This window comes from Lynx canadensis, chromosome D2 (genome assembly GCF_007474595.2).
Source record: "Lynx canadensis isolate LIC74 chromosome D2, mLynCan4.pri.v2, whole genome shotgun sequence".
Classification (NCBI taxonomy): domain Eukaryota; kingdom Metazoa; phylum Chordata; class Mammalia; order Carnivora; family Felidae; genus Lynx; species Lynx canadensis.
Genome location: NC_044313.2, coordinates 25,653,640 through 25,669,920, shown reverse-complemented (window position 1 = coordinate 25,669,920; position 16,281 = coordinate 25,653,640). Strand labels below are relative to the sequence as shown.

At 45.6% G+C, this 16,281-nt stretch overlaps 1 protein-coding gene across 3 annotated transcripts in view; it reads right to left on the bottom strand.

Moving 5' to 3' along the window:
* The window catches only part of SH3PXD2A (SH3 and PX domains 2A), a 245,736-nt gene that overhangs the window by 150,649 nt on the left and 78,806 nt on the right, over window positions 1-16,281 (bottom strand). For all 3 annotated transcript variants that reach the window (XM_030334928.2, XM_030334930.2, XM_030334929.2), the window contains exon 3: window positions 2,128-2,203. In XM_030334928.2, coding sequence (XP_030190788.1) covers window positions 2,128-2,203 — 76 coding nt within the window. The remainder of the gene's footprint in view (window positions 1-2,127; window positions 2,204-16,281) is intronic.

Genomic DNA, 16,281 nt, shown 5'->3' with positions numbered 1-16,281 from the left:
TGCACTTCCCCCACCCCTCTAAGCCACCGTCCTTGGAGGTCAACCCCAGGGCCCCCTCCTTTAGGAGTGCTTTGCTGCCTTCCTCAGCTCACAATGACACACTCCAGACACTCAGAACAGCACCGTGCTAGAGAGGGTCACTTCCTGCCTGCACTGGTTCCTTGATTAGGGAGTAGACTCTGCCTCTCTCATCTCTCTTAGTAGCCTGAAGTCTCCTTGGATGAAGGCAACACAGCCACATCTTCCCTTGACTCACCAGGCTATCCCAGCTCCTAGCCCCAGGTAACTTATCCCAGGGCCTGTCATAGGCTGAGCCCCTCACTGCAGACAAATGATGACGAGGTGATATTTCCCTGGAGAACTGGCCACCAGTGGGAGAAAAAGCCCATCCCTCTCGAGGAAATAAGCAGCTTTCATGCCCCAAGGCCAAGCCCACCTCTGATACCAGGGTGCCGCCCTGGCCTCATGTTGGCTCTGGGACACTTGTGTCCACAGCATCCCAGCTGGGCTCCCAGGTCCTTGGGGGGGCAGAGCATCAGGAGTGTACTGGAGCAGCATCTAAGGTCATACAAGCCTAGGTGTTGAACATTCCAAATTCCCTCAGGACTCAGTGCAAAGCCAGGTAGAACATGGAAGTCCCCTCCGTTCACTCCTCGGCCAGTGATGGAGAAGCAGTCCTCTGCCTCCGTGGAAGAAGCCTAGGGATGAGATTCTCTATACCCCCACTGACTGGTTCCAATCTTGCCCAAACCGTGGGATGTGGAAGGGCAGCTCTTCCCCATAGCTAAAGTGATTGTCTTCAATTTTAGCACGAGACTCACAGGACTGCCAGCAATGCGTGTTCTTGCCTTCCGCTGCTTTAGCAGATGTGGGTGTACGAGGACCACCTTTCAGAGAGGACCAACTCGCTGAGGGCGGTGCCCCTGCATGTGTTTTCAAGTCACCAAGTAGGTGCTGACCACAGGCTGACGGGGTGTCAGAGAGTAATGAGACAGAGACCCCGCTCCTTGCGAAAGTCCCACTGACTTTGCCATTGCCGGGCCCAACAGCAACAGGGGCGAGGCCCACTGTAACCCAGCCCTGCTCACTGGCCTGGGGAAAGGCAGAGGATCTGGGGTCAGGTTTAGGGCAAAGAGCCCAGACTGGAGAAGACTCAGCTCTGCCACATTTATGAGGAGTTACTTAACATCTCTGAACCCTAACATCTTTATCCCTCAAGCAGAAATCAGAATATATACCTCAGTATGGACATTTGTATACAATAACAAAAAAAGCACTTTGTAAGCTATAAATTGTACACCAATTTAAGACATCATAGCAACAGTAGATTATGACACATCTGGGAAGTTTTCCTCTAAATTATACATAATCAATTACCTTGAACATGTTCCAAAATGGTGTAGTGGTTAATGGCCTTTATGGCCAGAAAGACCCAGGTTCAAATCCTGGTTCTGCCAACTCACAGGTTGTATTATGTAAGCGCTCAGAACCTCGGCTGGATAATGTGCCAGGAGGACCCAAGATCGGACATGGGGAGCGGACTTAGATTAAGGGTCTCTATGATTACAATGGGATTAGTGGAAAGAGTTCAGCCTGGAGTTCTTCATCCTCTCATAGAAGACTTGATCTGTCTGTGCTTTCTGGAAAGAGGAAGCCAAAGTCCCAGAGCCTAAGAAATTGCTTAGAAGTTGCATGGCCCGGACCCCATAGAGGTGGCCTGGGAACGGTGGGAGAGGTCCCTGTGGTGGCAGTGGCCTTCACAATCAGGGGCTTCCCATCTTCTGGGGAGTTATTAGTATGAAGATTCCTAGGCCCACCCTGCCTAGAATTTCTGGCTGAGTAGCCAGCCTTTTCTTCTTCTTTTTTTAATGTTTATTTATTTATTTTGAGAGAGAGACAGAGAGACAGAGAGAGAGCAGGGGAGGGGTAGAGAGAGAAGGAGAGAGAGAATCCCAAGCCCTGACTCAGGGCTCAATCTCACAAACCATGAGATCATGACCTGAGCCCAAGAGTTGGATGCCACCGACTGAGCCTCCCAAGTGCCGTGTAGCCAGCCTTTTCTCAGCCTAAGAAATACTTCTCCCCAGGTTGCCTCCCATCCCAACAGTGGGGCCATCCAAAGCTTACCTGGAAGGAAGGGGATGATTCTCTGCTTGGGGTCCTTCTGGCCACCTTCAATGGGAAACTTATCCAAAAGCTGCATCTGAGAAGCCAGACAGACAGAGGTACAGGATTCAGAAGACTGGAAGAGCCCTCAGAGTCCCTTCCCCATTCCACTCCACTGCTCCAGGGCCCCACTGCCCTCACACGGATGAGTGACACCTCAATCTCCTATTTCACAGACGATTAATAAACCACATGGGGCATGAGAGAGAGGAGGCCAGAGCTCTCTATGCATCAAAGGGGTGTCTGAACAATCTCAAGGAGGCGTGGGGGCATAGAGAGAAGTATCTGAAGATGCCCCCTCTTGAGACCAGGGTAGAGACCAGCAGGCTTTCCAGGCCAGGCTACAGGTGGGGTTTCCAGAGCCTTCCTTGGGCTCAGCTTCTTTCATATGTTATCTGCTAGGTGAGCCCTTTAGCCACTGGCCATCTCAAACCATCTTGGGCCAGGACAGGGGAAGGCCCCACCTGATACTTCAGACAGACCACCCACCTTCCAGAACTGCTCTGCGGAAACAGACTCAGATGTTATTTTAATTATAAAACCAAACCCAGCCCGTTGCCCCCACGCTGTAAGACCCCCTCCTCCATTTCCTACCTTCCCACCCTGAGATTGCTGCTGTTTTTCCAGGGACAGACCCACCAGAAGAGTTTCCAGGGTTCTGGAGGAACAACTATTTTTTTCTTCTGCTATTCTGGGCTGAAATTCTGCATAAACTGGAAAAACACACAGGAGACAGGATGGACGAGGCCACAGCCCCTGTGTGTGTGGTTAATCTTCCTTCCAAGGCACAGGCTGAAGCAGAATGACCAGGGCAGGATCTAGCCCTGCTGCCCCAGCTGTGTGACCCTGGGCAAGGCGTGGAAGCTTGTTCAGTAGGGCTTCAGGCCCCTCCTTGGTCAAATGAGGAAGACCAGTCACATGATATCCGAAGTCCATTCCTTCCTTCAGATATTTGTTGAGTACCTACTTAGAGCACTGAACACCAAAAACATGGCCAGAAAGAAAAGCAACAAAGTCCCTGCTTTCAGGAAGTTTACATTCTAGTGGAGGGGGACAAACAGTAAACAAACAAATATGTATTGATAAATGTTATGAAGAACAATGAAGCAGGGTAAGGTGTTGGAGCACAACAGAAGTTGTTCCTTGGTATGGCGTGCTGAGAAAGGTCGTAGGAATCAGATGGCAATCTGGTAGAGACCGCAGGAGGTGGGGAAGCAAGCCACAAGGAAGGGAGAGAATGTTCCAGCAGGGGGAACGGGAAGTGCAAAAAGAGCCTGAAAAGGCCAGTGTGGCTGCTGTGGAGTAGAGCGAGCAGGGGCTGAGGTACAGGCAATGAGATCTGAGAGGTGGGCCGTATCACGGGGAGGACAGCTTAACTTCACGGTGGTGAATGAGCCATAGGGTGGAAGCAGGATACCAGACAGGAGCCTGATGATGGAGGCTTGGACCAAAGTGCCAGTATGAAGGTGGTGAAAGTAGTCCTGTGCTAGATTTCACACGTGTGCATGCACCTGCGCTCATTCCCATCCACCCCACCCCTCACCCTCACCCAGCGCTAACACATGATTTCAGGATGCTCTCTTGCACAATCATCATCCAACACACACAGGCACGCAGGCTATTTAGAGCCCACACGTGAAGGGCGGGTCATGGTCGGATTCGATTCAAAACAAGACAGAGACTGCACCATTATTAACTTTCACTTCCTGAGTACAGACTGAAATTTAACAAAAGCTGGCTCATGAGTTTTCAAACCTTAATGTTGTAAGTCTATCTCTCAAACATCTAATAAGTGCCTACTTCATGGAAATATACCCACCGGGACACAACACCATAAACCTGTACTTAGGATTTTTTTCCTTAATTGATACATTTTCAAACAAATTCAATACCCAGTAGAATTCCCATTTTCTCCTTTTCCCATTTTTCTCACCCATATTCTGTTTAGTACATTTTATTTCAGTATCACATAAAAATTCATGTTCACTGAAGGGAAAAACCAGAAATTACAGAAGCAGTGGGTGATCAAAAGGAGAATGAGAATCACTCATAATTCCTCCCCTGGAAAAAGTGACATTAATGTTTTAGGGTATATATCCTTTCCAGACATTCTTCCATGCATGTAAATAAAATAAGCTCCTCAACACTCTGACACTCTATAGTGAACATTTTTCCACGTCAATGAATACTTCCATATCAGCACCACCATAACTAACTGCAACCTAGAATTTCAGTCTTTGGATACACCATAGTTTATTTATCTACCCTCCTACTGTGAATATGTAGGTTGTTTCAGACTTTACCATAGGTATTCGTGCTAGAGGAAACCTCCTTGTCCATGTGCCTATGCACACTTCCTTACTACTATTTCTATTTTTTGTTTCATTTTGTTGGAATCTGTGCATATTTAGAGGTGCCTTAAATCTTTTCTGGAAGAAGACTGAGAATAAATTGATGGATAACTAATATGTAGAGGCCAGGCCTACGGTCTCTCCGAGCAATGGCTCTATAGAATTTCTGAGGAAGAGTACAGAGATGTCTGAGAAGGAAGGCGGGCCCAGCAACGCGCCCTGGTGTGGAGTGGTCTGCCCTCACTGAACCACTCTTGTCCTGAAAGAAGGTGGCCCGTGCCCAACAAACTGTGGGATTAACCCAAGTTGGGGCTCGAAGAAGTTAGGCTCTAAAAACTTTAATGTCCTGTCAGCTCTGACATACACTTGTTCTCTGATTCCTAAGATTCTGAGACTCTCACAGTGCACAGGGTATATGGGGCCAACGGGAGTGAGTAGGGGGCAGGCAGGGTTCATGCATTCATTCCTTTCCTCCAAAAACATTTGCTGTGTGCTTCCTAGATGCCAGGACCTCTGTTAGATGCTAGAGATAAGGTAAATTATAGTCTTTACACTACGAAGCTCACAATCTAGGTGTAGAGCAGGGCATGACACCTTCAACATGCATATGATGTACTCACCAACCCGTGGAAAGGTAGGTTCTGATCCAATAGGTCCAGGCAGGGGCCTGAAAACCTGCATTTCTACCAAGCTCCTAGGTAATGCTGGACCTGCTGGCCCGTGGACCGTACTCACTACACAGCTCTAGAGCTGTTCTGCCTATGTGACAGTCACTAGCCACATGTGGCTGCTGAGCGCTTGAAATTCGGCCCATCCAAACTGAGATGTGTAGTAAATGTAGAATATACACCAGGTTTCAAAGACTTAGTGCAAAAGAAACGTGAAACGTCTTATTAACAATTTTTGTGTTGATTGTACATTGAAATGATAATATTTTGGATATATCATGTTAAATAAAAATACTTTTAAAATAATTTCACCTGTTTTCTTTTATGTTTTTAAGTGGCTACTAGATAATTTAAAATCACACATGTGGTTCATATTATATTTTTACTGGAGAGGCTCTACTGGGGCAAGATGGTTCTCAAAGTGTAGTCTAAAGTCTGCAGATGCCAGAACCAACTTTGGAAGGGGGGGCGTGGTGTTAGTTAAAAATGCAGTTTCCTGGGCCCCATTCGGAAGTTTGTGAGGTTTTGCTGTTGTGCTAGAAATAGACAAGCAATTTCTGGAGTGACAGAGAACAGTGAGGATGTATGAAAAGGATCCTGTAGGCTCTGAAGGGGGAGGTCAGGGAAGGCTTCCTGTAAGAGATGAAGCCAGCTTTGTCCTGGCAGAGTCACATTCCCTGGGCCTTCCCTGCCAAAGAGCAGTGAATTGCCTCAGTGGGTTCACGTGTCTCCTGGAAGGCAGGGGTCATATAACAGCCCCGCAGATTTGAATTTCCCCTCAAAAGGCCTGTTGGAGGATGCTTTGCAGCTGGCCTCTCTCCACCTCCTCCTTCTCTAACACATTTTCTTCTTTCCCCACTCTGGCTTAGTCTGGGCCCTCCAGAGGCCAAGACAAACCCATCTGCCCAGAGTACTGGGTCAACGGGTCCTCTCCAGAGCCATGAGTGCCCGGCAGGCCTGCACCGCTCCTCCCCAGCCCCCAGGAGCTGAGTCCAGCCACACCTGGCACCAAACCCCACCAGCAGGGCCCAGCCACAGAGCCTCAGCATCTGCCCTCCCTGTCATCCCCAAGGCCCAGCGGCCAGGCAAAAAGGAAACACCAGCTGAAGGTGACATTTTCTCTGACCACAGGTCACCTTTCAAAGAAAGCAGATCCCCTGGTTCAGACTCCAGAGCAAACCAAGCAAAGGCGGCCCAGCTGAGTTTACTCGGTATTGAGGGCTTGCAAAGCTGCACGGTTCGTCATCTCCGTGCAGGCGCAGTATGGCAGAGTGGCGGGCGATGGAATAAACATCTGGGCCATGTGTGATATACAGTCTGAATGTCACCCCCCCCATGCCCTCCCCCCAGGAAGCCAGGCAAAGTGGGTCTGTAGCCTGGTCAGCACCCAGGTTTCAGGGCTGGCTTTGACAGATAAAACACTCACATGGAAGGCTGAGGGAGCTGCCTCGTGTGAAGAGGCCTGCCCAGGACTGAGTGCGTGGGCAGTGAGGCAGGAAGGCCCCGCCCAGCCTGGAGTTCGCTGCGGCCACCTTTTCAGGCAGGAAGTGGATTCCCCTGTCACTCCAGCAAGGGCTTGACTCAGCTGGAAGAAAAGCAGGGCCCACTGCCAGGGTCCTTCTTAGAGAGAGAGGTGTCTGGCTAATGCAGCTCTTTGCAGCCACATCAGAACTTCGCGGCGTGTGGAGGATGCTGGGCTGTTTATCTAAGGGGTGGATAGTGTGAGAGATACAGAGCAGCTCAAATCCAAGAGCTGGCCCAGCCAGGGAAGCTGACTCGGCAGCTCTTCTTGGGCAGGGTTGAGCAGCAATAAACACTGAGGAGAGAGAAGGGTGGGCCCGAGCCCAGCTGGGGCACACGAGTAACCCAAGAGGCCGACTCCTCACCCTTCCGCGAGGGTGGGGTTCCCAGCCACTCCCGCTCTGGGGCTCCAACCCTCAAGCCTTAATCCTGTCACCATTTCCAGTTCAGGAACAAAGGGGACATTACCACAAGAGGTGGTGGGTTTCTTAACCTCCCCTCAAAAAGAGGCAAGGCTACCCAGTATCACCGGGGACCATGAAGGATCAAAGGAAACCTTAGAACTGGTTTGTCCATTCTAATAACTGAGGGCTTACCAGTCCCTGGGTTAGATGCTGGGGACACAGCAAGAGGATCACAGAGACAGAGAGGGACAATAAATAGCAATACGTGTGGCTTTTCTTAAATTTCCCATCCTCTGTGGCCTGAAATGTACTTTCCCCTTCCCTTCCTTCACTGATGGCCTTATCAAGAGGCATCTGCTCTGGGAACCCTTCCTTGACCATCCCAGAAGCAGGTCACCACCACCTTTCTTTGAATTCTAATAGCATTCCTGGTTTGCATTCCCTATTAGAGTCCTTCACACAGACTTTTGTGATTTTTTTGGTACAAGTTCATCACATTGCCCAAGAGGAAGCATACTTCCCCTTGAATGGTTTTGGTACCCTGTAGAAAATCAGTTCATCATAAGCATTTAGGTTTATTCCTGGACTCTCAATTCAATTCCTTTGATCTATACATCTATCCTTCTTGCCGTCCCATACCATCTCGATTACTATAGCTTTGCATTAAGTTGTTTTCTTTTTTGATTTTTTTTAATGTTTGTTTATTTTTTGAGAGAGAGACATCATGAATGGGGGAGGGGCACAGAGAGAGGGAGACACAGAATCTGAGCTGAACTCCAGACTCTGAGCTGTCAGCACAGAGCCCGATGCGGGGCTCAAACTCACAAACCACGAGATCATGACCTGAGCCGAAGTTGGATGCTTAACTGACTGAGCCACCCAGGCGCCCCCTCTTTTTTCTTTTTAAGTTTATTTATTTTGAGAGAGGGAAAGCATACACATGAGTGGGGGAGGAACAGAGAGAGAGAAAGAGACAGAATCCCAAGCAGGATCCGCACTGTCAAGGCAGAGCCTGATGCAGGGCTCAAACTCAAGAACTGTGAGATCATGACCTGAGCCGAAGTCAAGAGTCAGACACTTAACTGACTGAGCCACCCAGGTGCCCCAAGTTGTTTTCTTTTTAAAGGACTTCATTCTTCAGAACAGTTTTAGATTTTTAGCAAAATCGAACAGAAAGTACATACAGTTCTCCTATATCCCTTGACCCCACACACTCCTGGTCTCCCTCACCATCAAAATCCCAGTCCAGAGTGGTCTATTTGTTACAACTAATGAAACTATATTGATACATTACTCTCACCCCAAGTCCATAATGTAAAGTAGGGTTGCTCTTGGTGTTGTACATCCAATGGGTTTGGACACATGTATAATGACATGTATCCATTATGATCTATCATATAGAATAGTCTCACTGCCCTAAAAATCCTCTGTGCTCTTCCTATTCACCCCCTTCCTCCTAACCTCTGGAAATCACTCATCTTTGTACTGTCTCCATAGTTCCAATTTTTCCAGAATGTCATATAGTTGGGATCATATAGTATGTAGTCTTTTCAGGTTGGCTTCTTCTACTTCTTCGACATGCATATAAGGTCCCTCCATGTCTTTTCATGCCTTGATAGTTTGTTTTGGTTTTTAGTACTGAATAATATTCTACTGTCTGATTACTACAATTTATTTATCTGTTCACCTACAGAAGGACACCTTCATTCCTTCCAAGTTTTCGTGATTATGAACAATGCTGCTATAAAAATCCCTGTGCACGTTTTTGTGTGGACCAAAGTTTTCAATTTATTTGGGTAAATACCAAAGAGGGTGATTGCTGAATTGTATAGTGAGAATATGTTTAATTTTGTAAAAAATTGCCAACTGTCTTCAAAGTGGCTGTACCATTTTGTATTTCCTCCAGCAATGAACAAAGGTTTCCATTGCTACACATCCTCACCAGCATTTGGTATTGTCAATGTTTTGGATTTTCACCATCCTAAGGTATCTAGTCGTATCTCATTATTATTTTAATTTGCAATTCCCTAATGACATATAATGTTGAGCACCTTTTCATATGCTTATTTGTCACCCAAATACCTTCTTTGCTGAGGTGCCTGTTCAGAACTTTGCCTATCCATTAATCAGGCATTTCATTCTTATTGAGTTTTAAGAATTCTTTGTATATTTTGCATAACAGTCACGTCAAATTTTTGCAAATATCTTTTCCCAGTCTGTGGCTTGTCTTGTTATTCTCTTGCTATATTAAGTTTTGAAATCAGGAAATGTGAGTCCTCTCCTCCAATTTTCTTTTTCTTTTCCAGAAGTGTTTTGGCTATGTGTAGTCCCTTGAATTTCCATGTGAATTTTGGGATCAGCTTGTCAATTTCTACAAAGAAGCCAACTGGGATGTGACAGGAATACATGGGCAGAATCTGCAGGTGGATTTGTGGAGTGCTGCCATCTTAGCAATATTAAGTCTTCTAGTCCATGGACATGGGATGTCTCTCTCATTTATGCAGTAACATGTTTGTCTTAAAGTCCATTTTGTCTGATATCAGTATAACCATTACAGCTCTTCTGTTTTCTAGTATGACATTTTAATTCCTTTAATGATTTTTTTCACTATATTTTTTAGTTATTTCTTCATAGTTCCCTAGGGCTTATGGTATACATCTTACCTTATCAGGATCTACTTTAGGTTTATAACTTAGTTCCCGTGAGATAAAGAAACATTAATCCTATATAACTACAGTCTTTTTCTTTGTTTTGTACTATTATTATTATACATAGTACATTTATATATGTTATAAATCTAATAATTGTTATAATTACTAGTTACAATTACTATAGTAGCCCTAGACTGGGACCTGGGGGGGAGAGGGAGCCCTGTGTTGATGGCTGCATACATCAGCTGAGATTGGGTGGGGGTTGGGGGCGGTTGGGGGTCAAATGCCACAGACACTTGCCATTCTTACTGAAATTTGGAGTTTCTTAAATAAATGTTTCTCCATTTGCCATTTCAATTGTCTGTTTAGGATAATCCCCAGAGACCTAGATTAAAAAAAAAAAAAAAAAAGAAAGAAAAGATTTTCACCATTTTTGGTTGTTTCACTAGGGAGAGAGCTCATCACACAGCCATCCTAGAAGTAATCTCCTTTCATGTTTTCTTTCTGTTCCTCCACCCCAAAGTACCAGGCCCAGTGCTGGCTACCCATCTGGGGCATGGGTCATCACACTAGTGTCTCGTGGCTCTCAAAATTGTAGCACAACCCTGAACTTACACATGAAGATATAAAAACCATGGATTTGGGACTGGAGAGCACCTCTAAAACAATTACTAGCGAATCCTCTTGGGGGGAGGTTCAGCAGGGTCCTCTGTTCAAATGAAATCTAATATCAAACTTCAATACATAATTCTTAGGGTAAAGAGAGCCTATCGTTCCAGAAAAACTTGTTGAAAACACTATCTTTCCACCCATTAAATTATATTGACTCCTTTGTCAAAAACCAATTAACAATATATGTGTGGGTCTACTACTGCTGGATTCTCTTTGCTGTTCCAGTGACAGATTTATATATCCTGACACCAACACCATGCTTTCTTGATTACTATCGGTTTTTAGCTAAGTCTTGACATCAAACTTTTTCTTCTTCTTCAAAATTGTTTTGGTCATTCTAGATTCTTTGCATTTTCAAACACATTTTAGAATAAATTGGTTAATTTCTACAAAAAAAAATACATAAATCCGCCCTGAAATTTTTAAAATTAGAATTGCATGGACTCTGTAGGGCAACTTAGGGAGAATAGCTATTTAACAATATTGAGATTTCTAATCTATGAACATGGTAAATCTTTCCATTTATTTAGATCTTACCATTCATTCAGCAATGTATTGTAGTTTTCAATGCAGAGGTCTTGCACATCTTTCATTAAATTCATTTCTAAGTTTTAAAATTTCCTTTGTGATTTCCTTTTAAAAATTTTTTAAAAATGTTTATTTACTTTTGAGAGGGAGAGAGGATGAACGGGCTAGGGGCAGAGAGAAAGGGACACAGAATCCGAAGCAGGTTCCAGGCTCTGAGCTGTCAGCACAGAGCCCAAGGCGGGGCTCAAATTCATTAACTGTGAGATCATGACCTGAGCTGAAGTGGGACACTTAACAGAGTGAGCCACCCAGGCAGCCCCTCCTTTGTGATTTCTCATTTGAACTTAGAGACCCAAGAAACTCAACCAACTTCAAACATAAGAAACAAAAGAAACTACACCAATTGATATCATAAACACGACTCAAAAACAGTAATAAAGAGAGAAATCTTAAAAAACTGCCATAGGAAAAATATACATTACATTCAGAGGAACAAAGCTAATAATGATGGCAGCAGATTTCTTGTGGGCAAAAACACAAACAGGAAGACACGGAAAAGACTTGTGACATCTACGGGGCTCTGAGAACCTCTACCTTGACGACAACCATAATTCTGCTACACGTTTGGGAAGCTCAGTTGTGAATGAGGCCCAGCAGGTCCTCCACATCCACAATGCATAGATCTCTTCATCTGTAAGTTGGTGAACAAATAATTGATCATCCAAACCTGGCAATTTTGAGAGTGGAAGAGAATGCTAGGAATAATTATGTCAGGATAACAGGTGTAAAACAGGACTTCCAGGACTATACTGGTTAATGGGGTCATGTGATTACCCTACCTCTGAGGTCCCAGCACCTAGCATAGGTCCTGGTAGAAAGCATGTGCTCAATAAATGCTTGATAGTAAAAATAACATTTATTGAGAACTCTGTGTTAGTCGCTGTGCTAAGAATTTTCACATGGCTTATCTCCTTTAATTCGCATATCAACTCTTTAAGGTAAGTGTTATTATTTTCCAGAGAAAGAAACCAACACACAGAGAGATTAAATAACTTGCCCAAACTAGCAAGGTATGGAACTGGGATTCAAAGCCAGGTATTCTGCCTTCAAACCCAGTCTCTTGACTACCACGGTCTGAATGAATAAATTCAGTGGAAGGAAGGAAGGAAGGAAGGAAGGAAGGAAGGAAGGAAGGAAAGAAGAGAGAGAGGAAGGAAGGAAGGAAAGAAGGAAGGAAGGGAGGGAGGGAGGGAGGGAGGAAGGAAAAGAATAAAAACTAAACGATTATTCTCATATAGGTAGATGAAGTATTTGATAAAACTCAACATCCATTTATGATTTTTTTTTAGCAAGTAAGAAATAGGGGTAAACTTCCTTAATCTGAAAATGTTTATCTACCAAAATAATCCCTAGGGAAGAAACTCTGGGACAAACAAGAACATTGCCACTATCTCTACGTCTCTCCATTATTGTACTAATGATCCTTGCCAAGGCATTAACACAAGAGAAATAAATGAGAGACTCAGAAGGAAGAAGTAAAACCATTAGTGTCCACAAGCAATATGATGATATATACAAGATCAATGAGAACCTTCAAGAGATCCACACCTTGGGACTTTGAAAGGTTCTAACACCCTCATTAAAAAGAAATTAACCCCCAGAAGGTATAAAAAACTAAGCCTCTTTAATACAATTTTTATTATTTTTATTAAAAAAAATTTTTTTAACGTTTATTTATTTTTGAGACAGAGAGAGACAGAGCATGAACGGGGGAGGGGCAGAGAGAGAGGGAGACACAGAATCCGAAGCAGGCTCCAGGCTCCAAGCCATCAGCCCAGAGCCCGACGCGGGGCTCGAACTCACGGACCACGAGATCGTGACCTGAGTTGAAGTCAGACGCTTAACCGACTGAGCCACCCAGGAGCCCCAACTAAGCCCCTTTAAAGGAGAAAAAAGGATGAAAAAGCTCTGGAGAAGGATGGTGGCAAGGGTTGCACCCCAATGTGGTTTGTACTTAATGCCAATAAACTGTACACTTAAAAAGGTTAAAATGGGGGGGGGGGCACCTGGGTGGCTCCGTCAGTTAAGCATCTGACTCTGGGTTTCAGCTTAGGTCATGATCTCACACAGTTCATGGGTTCGACCCCAAGTTGGGCTCCGCTCTGGCAGTGCAAAGCCAGCTTGGAAGTCTCTGAATCCCTCTCTGCCCATCCCCTACTCTCTCGCTCAAAATAAATAAACTTTCTTTTTTAAAAAAAAATTTTTTTTCCAACGTTTATTTATTTTTAAGACAGAGAGAGACAGAGCATGAACGGGGGAGGGGCAGAGAGAGAGGGAGACACAGAATCGGAAACAGGCTCCAGGCTCTGAGCCATCAGCCCAGAGCCTGATGCGGGGCTCGAACTCCCGGACCGCGAGATCGTGACCTGGCTGAAGTCGGACGCTTAACCGACTGCGCCACCCAGGTGCCCCTAAAATAAATAAACTTTTTAAAAAATCTTTAAAAAAGAAGTTAAAATGGTAAATTTCATGTTATGTATATTTTACCACAATTTAGAAAATTGTAAGTTTTATATTATGGATTTCTTACAATAAAAAAAAAAGAGAGAGAGAGAAGATCTCCTGGCTTTATGGCATGGAAAACCAGCAGGGCATGGACATGAACTAGAGAGGAATCACTGAAATTCTTTCGTTATCAACCCAGGAGCAGCCACGCAAAGAGCACTGAGCACAGCACTTGAATCTGGAGTCTGGGCTCCAAACTTAACCAGCTGACCGAGTGACCCTTTGCAAGGCATTTATCCTCGTCTATGCAATGGGGAAGATGATGTAACTCAGGAGGCAGATATGAGAGCCCAGACAAGATGCTGGGGCAGGCGTGTTCTATAAACAGAAAGGGGCTGTGCAGGCATGAGGCTGCATGGCAGTTGCTCAGAATGTTCCCAGGATGAGGTCAGATTGAGGGTGGGTAGACAGGAGGGATCAAAACCACTCTTATCAAAATCACTACAGCCTTTAGGGAACAGACCTCACATATCCCAGAAGCAGCATCCAGGGAGAGAGAGGCAGGATGCAGAGCAGAAACATCCATCCTGGTAAGGAGCTGCCTGGCATTGGAGCATTTGGTTGCTGAGGATGGGCCCAGGCCATGCTGAAGCCAAAACACAGGACACTGGAGCACACCCCAACTTTGAGAGTGGGCCCAACCCTGCTTCCAAAGTCCTTAACAAGTCAAAGAAATCTTCCTTGACCATTTTTGGGAAAATATGCAAACCTTCGCTATCTCAAATCCTCCCTTCCCAGTCAAGCCTTTACCTTATAACATCCTATGCACTGATGAGTGTATTTCAGAAAGAGTGACTTACACTCATGGTCCCTGATCTGTTTGCATGCTGGGAGAGCCACATGGACACAGGAGATTTACTTAGTACCATTAGATAGATGAGCGTCACCTTGCTGAGATGAATAAAGCCACAAAATGGAAGTTCAGGGCAGGATGAGATCGGTATGGCTGGGTGAGCAAAGCAGACCTTTCAGAGGAGGACACGGTATAGCTAGGCCTTGCAGAAAGGAGAGAAAGGCCTTCAAAAGGCAGGAATGGCAAATACAAAGGGTTGGCATTGGGAGTGTCAGGATTGCTAGATGAAGCAGTCAGATTGGAGTGAACTGCCCTGTTCATGAATCCCAGGGAATGCTGCCATGAAATCTCAGAGAAAGTGGTGGGATCCAGGGTGGAGGCCCCTGATCATTTATTCCAGTGATTTGGGGATGACCACACAGTTGGCAGTGGAGCAGGATAAGGGCAGATGCCTGGAGTGCTACTCCACAGGGCAATTAGGGCATCCTCAAGTGTCATTGGAAATGGGACATGATGGAGAGACGGTGTCATTTCTAGAACTCAGGGATGGTGCCACATGTAGTGGGAGACTCTGGGGTGGGGATGGCAGGTGAGATGCCCCAGATGCCTGCTCAAGAAATAATACTAAACTGCTATCTATAGAAGCTGGGTCTGGTAACTTCTTGGTTTGGCATGAGTTTGAGATGAAAAATCCAGGACAGGGGAGGAGGCTGGGGGAGGGGGACTTCACTCTCTCCAGCCAGCTTCCCACAGATGCTGAAGATATTCTGAACATGTATTTAAAGACCACCAGTCTGAAGGCAACAGCAAATCATCAGTCTCTCCAGGGAGCCCACAAATGTCAATGTGGCCTTGCCTAATCTAAGGTAGCCTCTCGAGAAGCCACCGGCATCCTGTGTACAAAGACCATTGGAGCATACTGTTGAGAAAAGTTTCCTTGACTCCAAGTCTGACTCTGCAAACCCTGCACTAGGAGGACTCCTGCCCTCCTAGAGCTGAGATCTCAAGACTAAGGAGCCCCGGGGGTTTCACAAGTGCTCTGGCCTCCACACCCACTGTGACCAACCACACAGGGCAAGTGACTAGCAGGAACTGTCTGCTCAGAAAAGTCCAGTGAATTGATTCTCCCCTGCCTGCCTCTCCAGGCTGTTGTGAGAGTCAAAAAGAATTCAAATATTGAGCAATTATTATGTGCCACCCACAGGGTAGGTATTATTAGCCCTGTGTTTTATAGATGAGGAGACAGGTACACAGACAAGTTAGGTAACTTGCTCAACAACACACAGCAAAGGAGCGACTGAGGCAAAAGTGAGGCCCAGGTCATGGGGCTTCTCAAAGCCATGCATTTCCCCCTTGGAGGCTGGACAGCACAGAAAGGGTTGCCCAAATGTGTGTACAAGCCCCTTGTCCACATAGGATCCATACCTAAGTGTTTTTCTTTGGGATCCTTTCTGGAAAAACTTGAACACTTATTTAAATTGGATATTAGTTTCCTAACACTGCCGGAACAAATTACCACTATTTAGTGGCTTAAAACAACACACATTTGGGGCAACTGGGTGGCTCAGTCAGTTAAGTGTCCGACTCTTGATTTCAGCTCAGGTCACGATCTCACAGTTTGTGGGATTGAGCCCCACATCGGACTCAGTGCTGACAGTACAGAGCCTGCTTGGGTTTCTCTCCCTCTCCCTTTCTCTGTCCCTACCCTGCTCATGCTCTGTCCCTCTCAAAATAAATAAATAAACAACAACAACAAGAACAAACAGCACAAATTTATTTTCTTAGTGTTCTGGAGGTCAGAAGGTCTGAAATGGGTCTTCAGGGACTAAAATCAAAGTGTCAGCAGCACTGTTTCCCTCCCAAAGTCTCAGGGGATAATCTGTTTCCTTGCCTTTTGTAGCTTCTAGAGGCCACCTATATTCCTCGGCTGGCAGCCTCTTCCTTTGTCTTCAAAGCATATCA